General features: G+C 46.8%; 1 protein-coding gene across 12 annotated transcripts in view; it reads left to right on the top strand.

The window, feature by feature from the left end:
- Positions 1–18,021, top strand: part of NEO1 (neogenin 1) — a 507,651-nt gene that overhangs the window by 486,428 nt on the left and 3,202 nt on the right. For 10 of the 12 annotated variants that reach the window (XM_073363103.2, XM_073363101.2, XM_073363098.2 and 7 more), the window contains 3 exons: positions 12,087–12,245; positions 15,015–15,272; positions 16,656–16,792. In XM_073363103.2, coding sequence (XP_073219204.1) covers positions 12,087–12,245; positions 15,015–15,272; positions 16,656–16,792 — 554 coding nt within the window. The remainder of the gene's footprint in view (positions 1–12,086; positions 12,246–15,014; positions 15,273–16,655; positions 16,793–18,021) is intronic. The other 2 variants (XM_073363105.2, XM_073363104.2) reach the window with 1 other exon arrangement.

Below are 18,021 nucleotides of genomic sequence, written 5' to 3'. Positions count from 1 at the left end.
TCCTCCCTCATAGTTGAGGTCGTTAACCAGAGGGAGACCCGGGGCTATGCCCAAGAATAAAGACTCAAAAAGACTGGATCTGTTTGGTTGAAAAATTTATCCATCTTCCAACCTTCAGTTGAGAACGGCCAACTACCAAGCCACCCTTGGCTGCTATGACTACAATATGTGGCAGTCTATGGCCAATTTTGAGGTCTCACTGCCCGAAGGGTCCAGGAAGGAATTGTGGGCGATCCTCAAAGAGGACATGGCTGCAGTGAGAATGGCCCTCCAAGCAGCCTCAGATGCAGCAGACTCTGTGGCTCGCGCCATGGCCTCCGCCATCTCCATGTGAAGGTCTTCCTGGCTGCTCCTCTTGGGTCTGTCAACGGAGGCTCAGCAATCGATGCAGAACCTCCCCTTCGATGGCCAGGGCCTGTTTGCAGAGCAGATAGACAGTAAACTGCGTGGCCTTAAGGACTCCCGCACTATCCTGAAAACTCTGGGGCAGTACGTTCCCGATCCAGCCTGTAAGTAGTTCAAACTGCAGCAATCTCAGAGCCAACCCCGCCAGGAGCCCCCCCATAAGAAAAGTATACCCCGGATCCGTCTGTCCCACTGTTCTCCAACTACCAGTTTGCGGTCCTCCTATTCAGCGACAGCACCCAGAGTGTTTACCAAGTGCTGTCGGTGGATGTCTGCTTACCTCAAGCATCAGGGTATCCAGATCTACCCGTACCTTGACACCTGGCTAGTCAAGGGCAACTCCAGCTCTCAGGTCCAGGAGAATGTTGCGGTGCTGCAAGCCACATGTGTCATTCCCTGGGCCTACTGGTGAATGACAAAAAGTCTATGTTAGTTCCAGTGCAAAGGATAGAGTTAATTGGAGTGGTGCTCGACTCAACCTGCGCCAGAGTGTTCCTGCCGCCAGACGTTGACAGATCGCATCGCGGAAGTCTCCGCATTCCCCCTGATTATAGCCAGGTCACATGGCAGCGTGCACATACATTGTCTGCATACATACATTCCAGACTCCAGATGTGGTCCCTACAGCAATGGCTCGCGATGGTCTATTCCCAGTCCAGAGATCACCTGGACAATGTTGTTACCATTCCCCTGGCAGTACTCGCGTCAGTGCGATGGTGGACCTATCATACATGGTCCCAGAGGAGGTTCCATTCGACACCCCCCATCACTCTATCAAGTTGGTATCGGACACCTCGGACTTCGGCTGGGGCATACACCTCGGCGACCTCCACATCCAGGGTATGTGGTCCCTGGAGGAGATGACGTTACACATAAACATCAAAGAACTCAGGGCGGTCCGCTTGGCATACGGAGTCTTCCTACATCACCTGTCAGGAAAGGTGGTGAGAGTCCTGATGGACAACACGGCCTTGATGTTCTACATCAACAGGCAAAGCGGGGGAGAGCACATTCTTCGACTCTCTGCCAAGAGGCACTCCATCTCTGGGACTTCTGCATCAGCCACAAAGTCCATCTGGAAGCTTGTCATCTCCCTGGCGTCAAGAACACATTAACGGATCACCTCAGCAAGTACTTCTCCTCTCACCACGAGTGGTCACTCCACCTGGAGGTAGCCTGTATGATATTCCAGAGGTGGGGAACTCCCCAAGTAGACATGTTTGCCACCAGGCTAAACAGGAAATGCCACCAGTCTTGTTCACGGTAAGGCCTGGGCAAGGACTCCCTCTCCGATGCCTTCCTTCTGTTGTGGTCAGGGAACCTGATGTATGTATTCCCTCTGATTCCTCTCATCAACAGGGTCCTAGCAAAGATCAAGAGAGACAAGGCACAGATTATCATGATCACCCTGGTGTGGCCTCGCCAGCACTGGTTCAGCATGCTCATGAACGTGGCAGCGGCCCCTCCCTGGCCCCTGCCCAACCATCCAGACCTGCTGTCAGAGGACCATGGTCGGCTCCTGCACCCCAGCATCATGTCCCTCTTCCTCTCAGCATGGGTGCTGTGTGGCTGAACCTGGAGGAGCGGATTTGCTCGGATGAGGTCCAACAGGTCCTCCTGGGAAGCAGGAAGCCCTCAACCAGACTGACTTACCTGGCCAAATGGATGAGGTTTTCCCACTGGGCGTCTGAGCGTGGCATCTCTCCCTCGCACACTTCCATACAGTCTATCTTAGACTACCTGCTTCGTCTGAGGAACCAGGGCCTGTCACTCTCTTCTATTAGAGTGCATCTTGTGGCCATTTCCACTTTTCACCACTGATCCAAGGCTAGACGGTGTTTTCTCATGACATGATTGTCAGATTCTTGAGAATCCTCGAGAGACTCTTCCTGCAGGTACAGACCCCTGTCCCACAACTTGGTCATCAGCCAAGAATGGTGACTCTCACAGCTATAATTCCATCATTAGATTCCAGAGATTGGTTTGTGGCCCTTGATCTTCAGCATACGTTTTTTCACATTGCATTTCACCCCCTCACAAGAGGTTTCTTTGTTTTATAGTCAAAAAGACTCAAAAAGATTGGATCTGTTTGGGCGAAAAATTTATCCGTCTTCCTGCCTTCAGTTGAGAGTGGCCAACTACCAAGCCCCCCTTGGTTGCTATGACTACAATATGTGGCAGTCTATGGCCAATTTTGAGGTCTCGCTGCCTGAAGGGTCCAGGAATGAATTGTGGGCGATCCTCAAAGAGGACATGGCTGCAGCGAGAGTGGCCCTCCAAGCAGCCTCAGACACAGAAGACTCTGTGGTTCACACCATGGCCTCCGCCATCTCCATGTGAAGGTCTGCTTCCTGGCTGCTGCTCTTGGGTCTGTCAACGGCGGCTCAGCAATCGATGTAGAACCTCCCCTTCAATGGCCAGGATCACTTCCAGTATCGATTGCTTCCATTCAGCCTCTTCTCTGCACCAAGCGTGTTCTCAGAAGTTATATCAGTGGTAGCCGCTCGCCTATGACAGCTAGGTGTGTTCATTTTCCCTTACCTCGATAATTGGCTTCTTAAGTACTAATTGTACAACAAAATTCTTTCTGTAGTACGGATAACCATGTCTCTATTCTACAGGTTAGGTCTTCAACTCAACATTGGAAAAATCCATTCTGACCTCAGTATAGCAGATACAATTCATAGGGGTGTCTCTGGATGCTGTAACAGCCAGGGCTTACCTACCTGTTGACAGGTTTATGACCCTAACAAACGCCATCTCCAGGTTTCAAATAAGCCTGCAGGCATCGAAAAGAAGTTGTCTTCAACTGCTATGACTTGCACTTTTGTAAAGCAATGTGCCCGGTATATAGCCGGTATATCTGCCCAGAATATAGCTGGTATGTAGCCAATCACACCCTCATCTCAACCTGTTACCTTCCAGGCATACAAAACACAATGTCTGACAATCTGAACAGGCACTCACTAGATTCCGAGTGGGACTCAGAGTCTCAAATTCTCAAACATATTCTTCTCACTTGGGGGCTTCCAGATGTGGACTTTGCCATCACTACCAACAGGAAGTGCAAGAAATTCTGCTTGAGATAGGGACTGGGTCGCAATCCCTAGGAGACACCTTCCTAATTTTTTGGACAAGGGGTCTTCTTACAGTATACTCCCCAAAACCATTGATCCTCAGTGTGTTGAACAAGATTAAACACGACTAAGTCAGAATCATTCTAGTTGTACCAACTTGGCAAAGACATGTGTGGTATCCTTACCTGATTCGCCTCATTTCTTGTCCACCATTGAGACTTCCAACCGTTTTGATTCCAGTCAGACTTTTCATCTCAACTTGAGAATGCTTCAGCTCAGAGCTTGGCTCCCTGATGGTTCTTGGGGCTGGAGATTTCAGCAGAAGTACAACAGGTATTGTTAAAGAGCAGGAAGATATCTACCTGAAACACTTAACATTGAAAATGGAAGAGATTCCACCACTGGTGTGCCCAGGGGCAGTTTTGCTCTCTGCTGTTCTCAGTTACCTGTCGGAATTAAAAAAGATAAGTGTTTCTCTGAGTTCCATCAAGTTTCACTTGGTGGCTATCACAGCCTTTCATTCACTGGTAGAGGGTTTCTTACTGTTTGCCTACCCCACAACGGCAAGATTCATCAAGGGATTGATTAATCTCTTCCTGCAAATTAAAGGGCCCACCCTTAAACTTGGTTCTTAATTCCCTTATGATACCTCCCTTTGAGACACTGTGTCCTCTATTTTAGCTATCAATGAAAGAGGCTTTTTGGTGGCCATCACTTCTGCCAGGAGAGTTGGAAAAATGGGAACTTCAATGGCAGATGCTCCTTTTACATTTTTCTTCAAGGATAAAATTTGAATTGCAGCCACATCCTAAGTTTCTTCCTAAAGTATCTCCTGAATTTCATATTAACCAGGTTATTTATCTTCCAGTTTTTATCCCAGAGCCACGCCAGACCAGAGAGGAAACTATCCTCCATACCTTGGATGTTAAAAGGGTGTTTGACTTTTATCTGGACAGACCTCAACTGTTTAGAAAGTCACCCAGACTGTTTATTTTGTGGACAGATCCAAAGGATCCACAGTTTTCACCCAAAAACTGTCGAGATGAATCTCAGGGTATATTATCTCTTGTTATGAGGCTGCCAGCATTCAGTATCCTTCTTGAGTTCTACCCCATTCAATAAAGTCCTAGTCTACCTCTATGGGAATATTGAAAGATGTTACAGTTGTTGAAATCTGTAGAGCTGCAAGCTGTATCTCAGTACATATTTTCTCTAAACATTATGCCTTGGTTCATGCCTCCAGTTCAGAGGTTTTGGTTGGCATTGCAATTATATCTTCAGTGTTAGATCCAGCTCTGAAGCTCCTTCCTCCTTCTGATGATATTGCTTGGGAATCACCTGAAGTGGAGCACCCATAGGGGCACTACTAGAAGAAGAAGAGGTTACTCACTTTGTGCAGTAACTGGAGTTCTTTGAGATGCGTGTCCCTATGTGTGCTCCACTGTCCGCCCTCTGCTTCAGAGTCTTGTCTTGCAGGACTTCACCATAGAGAAGGAACCAAGGGTCATTCACCCATACAGTTCTGTATATCCTCAACACAGGGCATGAGGCTATCTGGAGTATGTGTGCAGGCCAGATGAGCACTGCTACCGAAAAACCCTGATCAAAGGCACATGGGCCGTGTGTACACCTTAAGTGGAGCTCCAGAAGGGGGACACATCTCAAAGAACTCCATCACTGCTCAAGAGAAGGTCAAGGCTAGGCATAGGAGGGGAATTCCAGATGAAGGCTGGCATGCATTGACAGAACTGTGTGGTAAAGGAACACAGCGCTTGCCTGACCTAAGCTCAGACTTCCTTGAGCAATCAGTTTACATACACCTCAGCAGGAGTACTGTGTCCAATATTGGTTGCCAATATATAGAAGGAATGTAGAGAATCTGGAAAGGATCCAGAGGAGAGTGACAAAGATGATCAAAGGGATGGGGAACGCAAGCCATATGAGCAAAGGCCAAAGAAACTGAGTATGTTTAGTTTGGAAACGAGGAGGTTAATGGGGGGACAATATAGTGGTCTTCAAATACTTGAAAGGCTGCCATTAAGAAGGTGGAGAAAAGTTGGTTTCTCTTGCCACAGAGGGCAGGACAGGAGGCAATGGGTTCAAACTACAGCATAGCAGATTTAGATTTAATCTTAGGAAAAAATTCCTAACTGTAAGCACAGTAGGACAATGGAACAGATGCCTCGGGAGATCGTGGAAGCGCCTTCACTGGAGGGTTTCAAAAGGAGGCTGGGTTGCCATCTGTCCTGGATGGTTCAGGCACAACAAATCCTGCATCTTGGCAGAGGGTTAGACTAGATGTTCCTTGCGGTCCCTTCTAGCCCTGTGCTTCTTTAATTCTATGGTCGACATATCCAAGTAATCGCACCCATACTTGAGTATTTTTGAGAGAGGTTGTTGTGGCCAGTTCTTTACATCTCAACTTTCAACCTTCTGGTGCTTTGTTTAATTACATAAAAATACATAATTTTGAACTCTCACATTCCCTGGCCCCCACTTTCTTTTTCCAACTAGTCTGATGACATCAATAGCTCTGTTTCGGAATTTCTTAGCTTGCTCTTTCTTTCTATGCTCAAAGGTTTTTACAAGATTATAATTCTTAGAATGACAAATTGGGTTGTTGGTTTCTTTTTAACTACTCAGTGCAATGTTCCTTGATTTCTTCCTGTTTTACATACATTAGGGAAAGAGTGAAGAAAGACCATCAAGATTTTATACTAATCATCTGTGCTCTGAGTAGTTACTTAAAAATTGTGTAAGCTGTTAAATATAGATGCCTTATGAGGAACCTATAGTCATTTGAGTCTGATTCTGAAAGCTCTCCTCCATCCCGTGTAGGAAGGGTGTCAGGTGCAGTAAGGATGACGAAGGATTTAGATTTATATGATTTTTTGATGAATTCAGATGCCAAAAACCTATTCCCCCATTCCCTTGCACTCTTTTGATATTGAAAGCAGTCTTTTCCAAAACAAAATGCATTCCTTTAGTATGGAACAAGAGTAGCCTATAGATAAAGGCATGTAGGATCCAATTCTACAGTATGCTGAGCATCTTCTGCCTGGTGCTAAGTGCCCTCCACTCTCATTGAATTCAGTGCATGTAGAGGGTGCTCAGCAGTGTGCATGATCAGGCCCGTAACATGGTATAGGTAATTAACTGTTACCTAAATTAGCTGTTACCACTCAAGAAAGAGATCTTGGAGTCATTGAGGCTAGTTCTCTGAAAACATCCACTCAGTGTGCAGCGGCAGTCAGAAAAGCGAACAGAATGTTGAGAATCATTAAGAAAGGGATAGATAATAGTACAGAAAATATCATATTTCCTCTATATAAATCCATGGTATGCCCCCATCTTGAATATTGCGTGCAGGTGTGGTTGCCCCATCTCAAAAAAGCTATATTGGAATTGGAAAAGGTTCAGAAAAGGGCAACAAAAATTATTAGGGTTATGGAATGGCTTCCATATAAGGAGAGATTAATAAGACTGGGACTTTTCAGCTTGGAAAAGAGTCGACTAAGGGGGGATATGATAGAGATCTATAAAATCATGACTGGTGTGGAGAAAGTAAATAAGGAAGTGTTATTTACTGCTTCTCATAACATAAGAACTAGGGGTCACCAAATGAAATTAATAGGCAGCAGTTTTAAAACAAACAAAAGGAAGTATTTCTTCACACAACGCACAGTCAACCTGTGGAACTCTTTACCAGAGGATGTTGTAAAGGCCAAGACTATAACAGTGTTCAAAAAAGAACTAAATAAATTAATGGAGGATAGGTCCATCAATGGCTATTAGCCAGGATGGTCAGGGATGGTGTTCCTAGCCTCTGTTTGCCAGAGGTTGGGAATGGGCAACAGGGCATGGATCACTTGTTCGTTCCCTCTGGGGCACCTGACAGTTGGCCACTGTCAGAAGACAGGATACTGGGCTAGATGGACCTTCGGTCTCACCCAGTATGGCCGTTCTTATGTTCTTAATGGAAGGATTTGGTCTCCTACTGTAGCAGTAAGTATTCTAGGGAGTTGGCAGTATCCAGTTCACGATGCTGACAGAAATAAATGTGTGTGGCATTATTTTTGCAAGGAACATTGAATCTTTTGCGAGATCAAACTTACTGTTCACTTGACTGGCATACGTTGTGTTCTTTTTAATGAGAGACCTCATTGCCCAGAAATGTGAGCTATGAGCAGCATGTGTCTGTGATGAAGTAAGAATCTACCACTAATACAGCTGTCTGGGTGGCAGGTTAACATGATGTACTGAATGTCAAGGAGATATGTGATCTCATCTGGTTCCTCAAGAGCATCTTGAAGATTTTCCTTATGACTTTTCTTTTGGCTTAGATGTCTGTTTTATTAAACAACAGTTACAAGAGCCTCCAGCAACCAGGATCTGAGTTTGTAGACAATTAAAAATTTAATTAGGGTAAGACTCAAACATGTTTGTGTTCAGATACTCTCTCTGGTGAGACTGACACTGCAGCGATATCAGCTGCATTGGCTGCAGATAGCATTCTGACCCGGAGCTTCAAGCTTCCCCCAGAGAGTGCAGAAGAAATGGTTTATCTTTTGGTATTTCATTGAAAGAATCCATCCTTGTATTTTCAAAAAGGACACCCTGTCCACACTGAGAAGAAACCGCAACTAAAATGCATCCTCACAGTGCAGGCAGCTTCTCTCAGGAAAGCATCTCAAAGCCTGTATGGCAAGAGCCTTGCTCTTCTTAGAGCAGAGGTCTTCCATTTGTGGGGGGCGTGCCCCGGGGGCACAGAGTAACATTTGGGGGGGGGCGCGGCTGGGGCCTATACCAGCCCCCACAGGGGGCAGGGAGGGAGCCACTGCCCAACTCTGCTCCTGTCCCTGGCACTGGCTGATGGCCCCACACCCAAGGATCTGCTCCTGGCTGTGGCTACCAGCTCCGCACCCAGGGTCCCAGCTGTCCACCCCACACCCAGGGCTCTGTGCCTGGCCGCATCTGCAGGCCTTCACCCCTGGCCAAGGGGCTGCTCCCACCCCCAGCTGTGGCCCCAGCCTCAGCCGCCTTACCCCTATCTGTGTCCCATCCTCCCAGAGCCACGGCCCTGCTCCCAGGTCTGTGGGGAGGGGGGAACGGACAGGGATAAGGGTGGGGTGCGAGGTAAGACGTTTGGGGACCACTGTCTTAGACGGCCTCTGTACATTCCCATTTCTGGGATGGTGCCTGTAAGAGGGTGGCTCCACCTGGAGCACACACTTTTGGTAGGCCCCAGCATGATAGGCGCATCTGCCTCAGTTTCCCCTTTCAGAATTACCAGTAACTCCACTTCAGGCCCTCTCACTTAAATAACAACACTCCTGGGGGCCGGTTTGCTATAAATACATTGTGCAAAGGTCCAACCACATAGTTCAGTGTATCACCCCAGTGCAAGTAGTCATTAAAACCCCAAGATGCTCTCCCCCATCCCATGCACTGGGACCTTCAGTCACATCCAGACTCTTTGTGAGTCCTCTTCTATCCCGCTAACAGGACAGCCACCCCAACCCTTCCAGCTGGAGTGCAACCCTGCTCTTCTCAGAGCATCCCTCACTGTTCCTCTGTGTCCACCTCTCAGGCATGCAGGTAGCAGCAAGAAAGCTTCTCTGCTGCTCACCCCTTCTGCTCTCTGTGGCCCTCTGCTTCAGCTCTCCAGCATAGAGCCAGCAGGCACCTCCCTCTGCTGCTCCCTGGCCTTCAGCCTCTTTGGCCCTAGCTCTCTGGCTTGGGGTGCCAACCAGCAAACCTCTCTTGCTGCTCTCATATCTTCAGTCTTCTGCCAGGAACCTCCTACAGTTACCTGGCTCTGGCAGCTCTCGCCGCCCTCTTTTCTAACTGACTCAGTCTGTGTTCTAAGGCAACCTTCACTTGCTGGGTCTCTCTTCCCTCTCGGTCCCAGATGCCCTCTTTTAAGCCCAGTATAAGTGGGCTCAGGAGACACAGGTGCACTGGCCCTGTGTCCTCTTAGAGGGTTATTGTCACCCTGTGACCACGACCGGTGCTTTGGCTCCTGGAACCCTCTTGAAAGCCCAAAGACACTGGATAAGCACCCCATTGATTCATCAAACATCAGATGCCAGAGATGATATAACTGTCTGAGTTCCTTCTACCACCACATTGAGTGCTGAGCATCACTTGGAGTGTCTTGGTCTGTGCCTGCAGGTCTCTTCCTTGGGCTCTTTTTCGGTTAATTTTTAAATACAGTTAAATAGAGATCAGTCAGTAATTAGGGTAATTGGATGGCATTACTTGAGCTGGGGGAAATCTAGAGTAAAAAGTCTGGTTCTAGAAGCTGCTGTCTGTTTGGTTTAGTGAAAGGTGGGGAAGGGGGGATTGCCTAAGCTGATGGAACCTGGCACCATCTCAAGGGGCTTTGAAGGTGTTTTTTCACAGGAACCACTTTCATCAACTCGGATAATAGAGAACAGCTGAGGGGCTACTGCCCAGGCTCTAGCCTTCTCCCAGCATTGTCGCTCACAAAACCAGTCTCATCAAAGTTGTTGGCAGCTGCAGTTGTATTAGCAGCCTCAGGCATGTCCGAAGGCAGCTGTTCTTAGCTCCTCTGGTGCTGGCTACTGCAAAACAAAAATTTTAAAGGGTCCTACAGAACCATTGTTATCAGTTTGTGCCCCTTTTTCCTGTCCTTCTGGAGACTGTTTATCTAATTTCTAAGACTGTAGTTTTGAGTCTTCAAAATTAGCCCCTGCACCATGATCTTTGTTAGCTGCTTGTTCATTTAAGGTGTTGGTTTTAACTCACAAACCTGCAGATGGTTTAGGGTCTGGGAATCTGACAAATCTGCATTCAAACTGGAGTCCAATTCATTTAAACATGTGATGGGCATTAGCAGGGTGTTCTCTGGGATTGTCCCTCAACATGGAACTCATTCTTGGTTACCAGTTCCAATTGGTTAACTCTCCAGAAACACTGCAAATCCATTTTTCCCCTCAGACATTTGGGAAGGGAGTGCAATGGAAAGTGTAGGACTTTTGATGTTAATTGACAGCTGTTTATTTATGTGCCCCATCTGTTATCTTATAATGCATCATTTTTGAGATGTGTATTTGTAATCATTGTGAAAGCGCCCAGAGTTGTCGATGGGAGTTTTTTTTCTACAAGTTGAAATAGCTACAATTTATAGTGATAGTTTGTGCTTCCCAATTTGATGACATGATAGATGCCCCATGGTTTTTGTGACTGCTATAATCTCAGCCAGGTAAGATCTCCCTTTTACTGCAGATCTCTGAATACATTGCCTCCACAAATTCACACCCTCCCCACCTCAGAGACTGTTATCCAAACAGGTGAATAGGAATGGAGGGAGCAGGGGTTTCATTCTTTTTAACCAAACTTTGTGTACAAACTTGCATGCAGTGAGGCAGGAGGCCCTAGCTGTACCAACTACTTTAAAACTACTACTTTACTCCCAACTACTTTGGGGGTGGGGATAGCTCAGTGGTTTGAGCATTGGCCTGCTAAACCCAGGGTTGTGAGTTCAATCCTTGAGGGGGCCATTTGGGATCCTGGGGCAAAAATTGGGGCTTGGTCCTGCTTTGAGCAGGGGGTTGGACTAGATGACCTCCTGAGGTCCCTTCCAACCCTGATATTCTATGATTCTATGAAAAGATTCTGGATTCACATGGTGTGTGACTTCTAACAGGGGAGTTTTAGAGGCAATAGGTCTGGGCAACTTCATGTTTGGGTAAGTAACCGACTGCAGTTTTCTTATTCTTTAACTATGGGGCTAGCAATGAGGCCTAACCTTCAGCATATCCCTCCAACTTTCTTTTGGGCCATTTCTTGAGTAATCTAGTGTTTGAGTTTAGCATAAGAACCAAATTCTGTGTAAGACAGCCCTCCAAATTCTGGAATGTAGTGTGAACTTGCAGTTGTAGAAACCCTTGCTTTGCTGTTAATGTCACTGCCACAAGTTGAGGAGAATGTAAGATATACAAATGCTGCTCTCTTGAGAAATTCAAGTATTCATACCTCTCAGGCAGAAAGAAAAGTGTGGAGAGAAAAAAAGGCCTCCAATTTGAATGTATTGGATGAGAATTCTGCTGATTCTGAGCAGAAGGCATGAATAAATCTTTTGCATCTCATCCTGTGCGTCTCACCATCTGTCTAGCATTATTTAATTAACCAAAGATACTGTAATACTTGTTCATGCTTGTTGGAAAATTAAATTCTCTCAGACTGAAATGGTTTTCACAGTTTGAGTTCACATTTCCATTCCCCTTATTAGGTGTGAAGTTTACATCCTAGAGTCATACAGGAAAGCTCTAAAAGGAGCTGATCCTCATGTTCTCAAGAGGCCTCTCGGTGAAAGCAGGTGACCAGGTGGTGTGTTCTTTCAGCATAAGAAAAATGATGAGAAGACTGATGTCGGGAGGGTGTTTTTTTTTTATAGTAGGGGGTAGAGCGGGAATTTGATGTTAAAATAAGTCCACTTGATTCCTTTCTGAATCTGATGAATGGCTGGCTACCTTGTACTGTGCCGTTGAGGGAGAAGGGAGGGGTGCAGTGCATTTCTGTATGTGTGCGTGCTTGTCAGTATGTTAAGCGTTTTTTCTGTCTTGTGTCCATTCACAGCTGTGATTAGCGCTCATCCCATCCATTCACTCGATAACCCTCACCATCATTTCCACTCCGGCAGCCTCGCTTCTCCAACTCGCAGCTATCACCATCATCAGGTCAACCCTTGGCCGATTGGCACGTCCATGTCCAATTCAGACAGGGCCAATTCCACAGGTGAGAGATGAATGACCAGGTAGCATTCATTTGAAAGGGAACTATTCACAAAATGTGGAAAGCAAAGTTCCAAGGAAAACCCTCAAGTCATCTTTAGTAGTTTACTCTGATCAGTCCCCATTGCTCTTATGGTCTCCTTAGAAGTGAGAAAATAGCATACCCTGTGCCTACTGATATTTTTTCCTTTCCATATGTCAAAACAAGGAGACTCATTGTCTGACTGAAACTAAAATGAACATGTTTGGGTTTTTTGCTTGGCAGCTGCAGCTTAACTTGCACCACATCTCATCACAGTGAGCAGTGTGCTTTGTATAACCAATTCAGCACTGAGAGCCCATCTCTGGGAATAGTGTTTGCTAGTTCATTCCTACTGAAGACCCAGAAATGGAACAGAAGAGTTATCAGCTTTATTTTTATTTCCCAGTAATGCAGTGATGAGTTAAGAATGAACAAAATCCCCTTTGTACTTATGAAGATTTTGCCCCAATTATCTGAATTTTGCTTGGGTCAAATGTTGAGCCTGAGATATCGGATAGTGTCCTTTTTTAGCACCTATAGAATCTAAAACCCTGTTTACATTTAATTTGTGCACACTTAGAGAACATTAATAACTTCCCTGATTGGTTGTGTTAAAACAACAACAAAAAAATCTTGATCTTTCCTACATAATGTTTTTAAGCTTCAGGCACAGTGGTGTGTAAGTACAAGTCTTGCAGTATTCCTATTAAAGCAGCCAGTGCTATGAGAAATATCTAGGCAACATTGCTGTGTATGCTGTAGGAATCACAAATAGTTAAACTTCTTAGGATACAATGAATGCAATGCCTCCAGTCCAGGGGTGGGCAAACATTTTGGCCCGAGGGCCACACTGGGGTTGAAAAACTGTATGGAAGGCTGGGTAGGGAAGGCTGTGTCTCCACAAACAGCCTGGCCCCCGCCCCCTATCTGCCCCCCTCAGATCTCCCAACCCATCCAAACCCCCTGCTCCTTGTCTCCTGACCGCCCCCTCCCGGGACCCCCTGCCCCTAACTGTGCCCCCCCCAGGACCCCACCCCCTATCCAACCCCCCCCATCCCCTGACTTCTCCGATCCCTATCCACATCCCTGCCCCCTGACAGCCCCCCCAACCCATCTAACCCCCCTACTCCTTGTCCCCTAACTGCCCCCCCAGGACTCCAACCCCCCCTCCTCCCTGTCTCCTGATAGCCCCCCCCCCCCCACACTCCCCCGAGCCTCTGCCCCATCCAACCACCCCCTGCCTGTCCTCCACCCTGGGACCTCCTGCCCCTTATCCAACCCCTCCCGCCCCCTTACCATGCCACTCAGAGCGGCAAGACAGGCTTACTGGAAAACCTGGCAGGTAGGCGGGCGCAAGCTGCACTGCGCCCATGGCTGAGGGGAAGAGGGGACAGCGGGGGAGGGGCCGGGGCTAATCTCCCTGGTGGGGAGCTCAGGGGCTGTGCAGGACCGTCCCGCAGGCTGGATGTAGCCCACGAGCTGTAGTTTGCCCACCTCTACTTTAGTCTGTTGTTAGATTCTGAATCCTAATAAGGTATCATAGGCAACAATGATGCTTGTATGGTTGTTTTCTGAGACTTGGAATGTCTCAGTTCATAGACAAAGCTTCAAATACCTCATGAAGTTGCTAATATGCAGATGAAGGATTGTGTTGTAGTAGAAGGTATTGCTTGTTTGTTTTTTGTACTATTCAGATGATTATGGAAGTAGCAGCTCTTGCAGCCAAGATATTTTCTTGTGCACAGAGTAGGTCAGATAGAGATACCATAAAAATACAAGATTCCCTTTCATTGCCCTGCCTTCATGATCCTGCAGAAGATTTTGGTTTCATCTATGTATCGCAATGATTGGTGATACATAAACAGGTAGATATTTGTAGTAGTTATAAAGTTGTGGAGTGTTCTAGTCTCAAATTAGAATTAAGATGTGCATCACATGCTGTTTATTTCTTAAACAAAAGCTGATGATGATACAGAATTTCATGGTGACTTTATGATGCACCATATTGATTGCTTAGGTATTGGGCTGATCATGCTTTCCCTTTGGAGCTGTGTACTAAAATGAACTCTTCTTTAATAGTCGACTGACCACAACTTGGCATATTATATCTTGATTGCTACATCCTATTTAGGCACAGTAACCTAGAAAAAAAGACAGAGAAGAATTGAAGTGCACATAGGTAACATTAGGATGAGTGTGGAGAAGAAGTCATTTGTGGTTATGCAATGTGGAAATGTGAATGGGATACACATTTTTAGATATTAAGGTTTGAGACATACTGTTGTTAGACCAGTATCATAGACCAAATCTATATATGAATTAGCGGTGATTTTGTTTTTCCCCTTGTGTTTCTTATTTGCCTGAAAATAAGCTGCAGAAACCTTGTAGGACAGCAAAACATCTGGTCAGCTGTGACCTCCTTTTGTGCCGAAGCTTGCATTGTCATGGGATGGCTGGTTTTTTTGATTTGGGGTTTGTTTGTTTTTTTGTCTTGTGAAATTTTTATGGACTTACTTCTTAAAACAGGGCAGTTACATAGTATTGGATGTTAAGTGCTCAGGGGATTGTTGATGCGTGAATCAGTTCCCTAGCTTTAACCAAGATCTTCAGGAAAAGCGCTTGGTAGAGACTCCTGCTTTGGTCCCATGTGGCTATTGGGACACTGCAAAAGGAAATATTTAATAGCCTAGCTGAAAAGAGGGAAAACTTCCATGGAAGAAAATAAGACCCATTTTTACTTTCCCATTGTAGAATCTGTTCGAAATACACCAAGCACAGACACCATGCCGGCTTCCTCATCTCAGACATGTTGTGCTGACCATCAAGATCCAGAAAGTGCCACAGCATCTTATCTGGCCAATGCGCAGGAGGAGGATTCAGGTCAAAGTCTCCCTACTGCCCACGTTCGTCCCTCTCACCCTCTGAAGAGCTTTGCAGTGCCAGCAGTTCCACCCACAGGTTCCACATATGACCCTGCATTGCCAAGCACACCATTATTGACGCAGCAAGGTGAGCAGGGTGGGGTGGAAGGATAAATGACATGGTATAGCTCTGAGAATCACAGTGCATATCCTGCACATGGAGGAGGATAGAGTAACAAATAGTGGAGTTGTCAGCGGAGATAGATGAGGGAGGGAGAGGAAAATGAGGAGTTGCTTTTGTGTTAAGGAAAAGTTAGCACATGTGACTCCATTTTGGTTTGGGGCCCACCATTGTCTAAAAGCAAGCACATCATGCGCCAGGAGGAGTCATTTGGGAAAGATTACACCTGACAGCCAAAGAGAGGTAGTAAGATTTCAGACTGGGCTGAATTTCATACATGAAGTTTATTGCTGTCCTTGAAAACTAAATCTTCAAGTATTTGGACAATCCAAAGGGATGTTCAACTCCAGCGTTCGTTAATTTGAAGCATTAGTTCTAACCCACTGGAAAAGAAGTTTTATTCTGATAGAACCCTTTTGATCTGGCCAATTCAAGAGCATTCTCTGCACTGTGGCAATGCTTCTGACATTCCCATAACCACTTTCTCCGTCTGGACAGGGAAATTATGGCTAAGAGTCTAAGTTCCCTGTAAATTGCGCGACCACGCAGTAGCCTATTTAGCGCCACACAGGCGCTCGGAGAATCCCCACCTAGCCCGGCCCCCAACCTGCCATCAGAGGGGTGTCCCTCCCCTGGCCCCAACTCAGCCTGCGGCCCGGACCTTCCACAGCTGGGGCGGCGTGACCAGATTGGCTGGGGCAGTGCAGCCCGGGCCAGCCCCAGAGCAGCCTGGACCCAGGCGTGGCCAGGGCAGCCCTCCCCCGGCCTGGACTTGCTGTGATTGGGGCAGGGGCACCTATCCTGCAGCCCCAACCCCAGAGGCAGATAGAGGCACCTCTCCACCCCAGCCCAGATGCTGCTGTGGGGAGAGAGCGCTGAGGGGAGTCTTTTCTCTCCCTGCCGTAGCCCCAGAGCACCCTCCTGCACCCCAAACCCCTCACCCCCAGCCCCACCCCGGAGCCCGCACCCCCAGCCGGAGCTCTCACCCCCTGCACTCAACCCTCTGCCCCAGCCCTGAGCCCCTCATCCCTGGCCCAACCCCAGAGCCCACACCCCCAGCCGCCCTCACACACTGAACCCTCTGCCCCAGCCCTGAGCCCCTCATCCTTGGCCCAACCCCAGAGCCCACACCCCTGTACCCCAACCCTCTGCACCAGCCCTGAGCCCCCTCCCACACTCCAAACCTCTTGGCCCCACCCCCACCACATGCATTTTGTTATGTGCACCAATATGAAGGTGATGTGTCACATATCACCTCCATATTGGTGCACATAACAAAATTCATTCCACAGATGGGTGGGAAAAATTAGAGGGAACACAGCTAAGAGTATGTAACATTTTTGTTTTAAGCTTCTAACCATCCAGTTCACTCGGTGAAGACTGCGTCGATCGGGACTTTAGGGAGAACTCGACCGCCTATGCCAGTGGTAGTGCCCAGCGCCCCTGATGTGCAGGAGACCACCAGGATGCTTGAGGACTCAGAAAGTGTAAGTGTATTTACAGCTTTCTTGGCAGCACTTACCACAGCATGACAAACTTCCCTGGATGCCCGCAGAGAGCATTATAGTAATGCTAACCATAAGGGAGACGATTTCAAAGGCATAAAGGACAGTTAGGCACCCAGGTCAGGCACTCCAGGTGTAAGAACTTATATAGACTAGACTAGAACACCCATCGACAATCAGTGGGAGTTGGGCTCTGAACTGTCTTTTATGCCTTTGAAAGTCTCACCCAGGGCTAACTCCTTTTATATTTTGTGGTGAAGTTAAGGACTTAGTACTTAAGTTTAAGGCCTAATAGTTAGAGCCAAGCTTATGGTAATGCTCTGTCAGTATACTTCTGCCTCGATGTGCACTACTCCCTTTGTTCCACTCCAGGAGCCTTCCTGAGCAGGGATTGACAATTTTACCAAGTTCAGCAGAACCTCAAGTTAACAAACCTCTCAGTTACGTGAACGTGCAATAACGTTGTTCCCTTCCAGCACAGTTAGCTGAGGACGAGGAGCTGTCCAAGCCTCTGGCTTTCCCCTAACCTGTCTTGATGAAAAGAGGAGCAGGGTAAAGAGGAGCTATGTTAGACTTCTGCACTGGACTGTATGTGCCAAAGAATTACTGACTAGAGTGGGAAGCCCCAGCAAGCATTGTTTGCTTTCCTGGAAAGCCACTGCTGCTTCACATGCTATGACCTTGCCCAAGTTGGCATTTGATTTCCCTACAGTTGTTGTGAAAGAAGGCTGTGCCTGGATTTAACTGTTACTAGAAATCCCATGCAGCACAATCGTGTTACATCCCCAGGATGAAGAGTGGGGGTGACAAAAGGGGATAGTTGAGGATTAAAGTCAAAACACTTAAACCTGTGACCCTAAATCCTTATTTAGGCTCCTGAATGAGTGGCTTGATTTTCAAAGATGTTGAGCAACCCTTGCTCTCATTGAGGGCTGTGGGAGCTACAAACCGCTCAGCATCTTTTTTTTTTTTTTTTTTTTTTTTTTTTAGTAAGTAAGCAGTCTAACTAGGCAGCCAGCTTTGAAAATGACAGCTAAAAATCCTTTGTAACTGATGCTACCACAGCACTGCTTCAAATCATTGTCTTTGATGTACTTAGTGTTGTGGGTGCAGAAAATGTTTAATTTGAAATTTCTGTTTTTCTTCTCTTTTTCCACTTTCTCTGTGTTTTTTCTCTATCACACTCTATTTGTCAATAATTCACCCTTTTT

Source organism: Lepidochelys kempii, chromosome 10 (genome assembly GCF_965140285.1).
Source record: "Lepidochelys kempii isolate rLepKem1 chromosome 10, rLepKem1.hap1, whole genome shotgun sequence".
NCBI lineage: Eukaryota > Metazoa > Chordata > Testudines > Cheloniidae > Lepidochelys > Lepidochelys kempii.
This window is presented reverse-complemented; position numbering and strand designations above follow the sequence as displayed.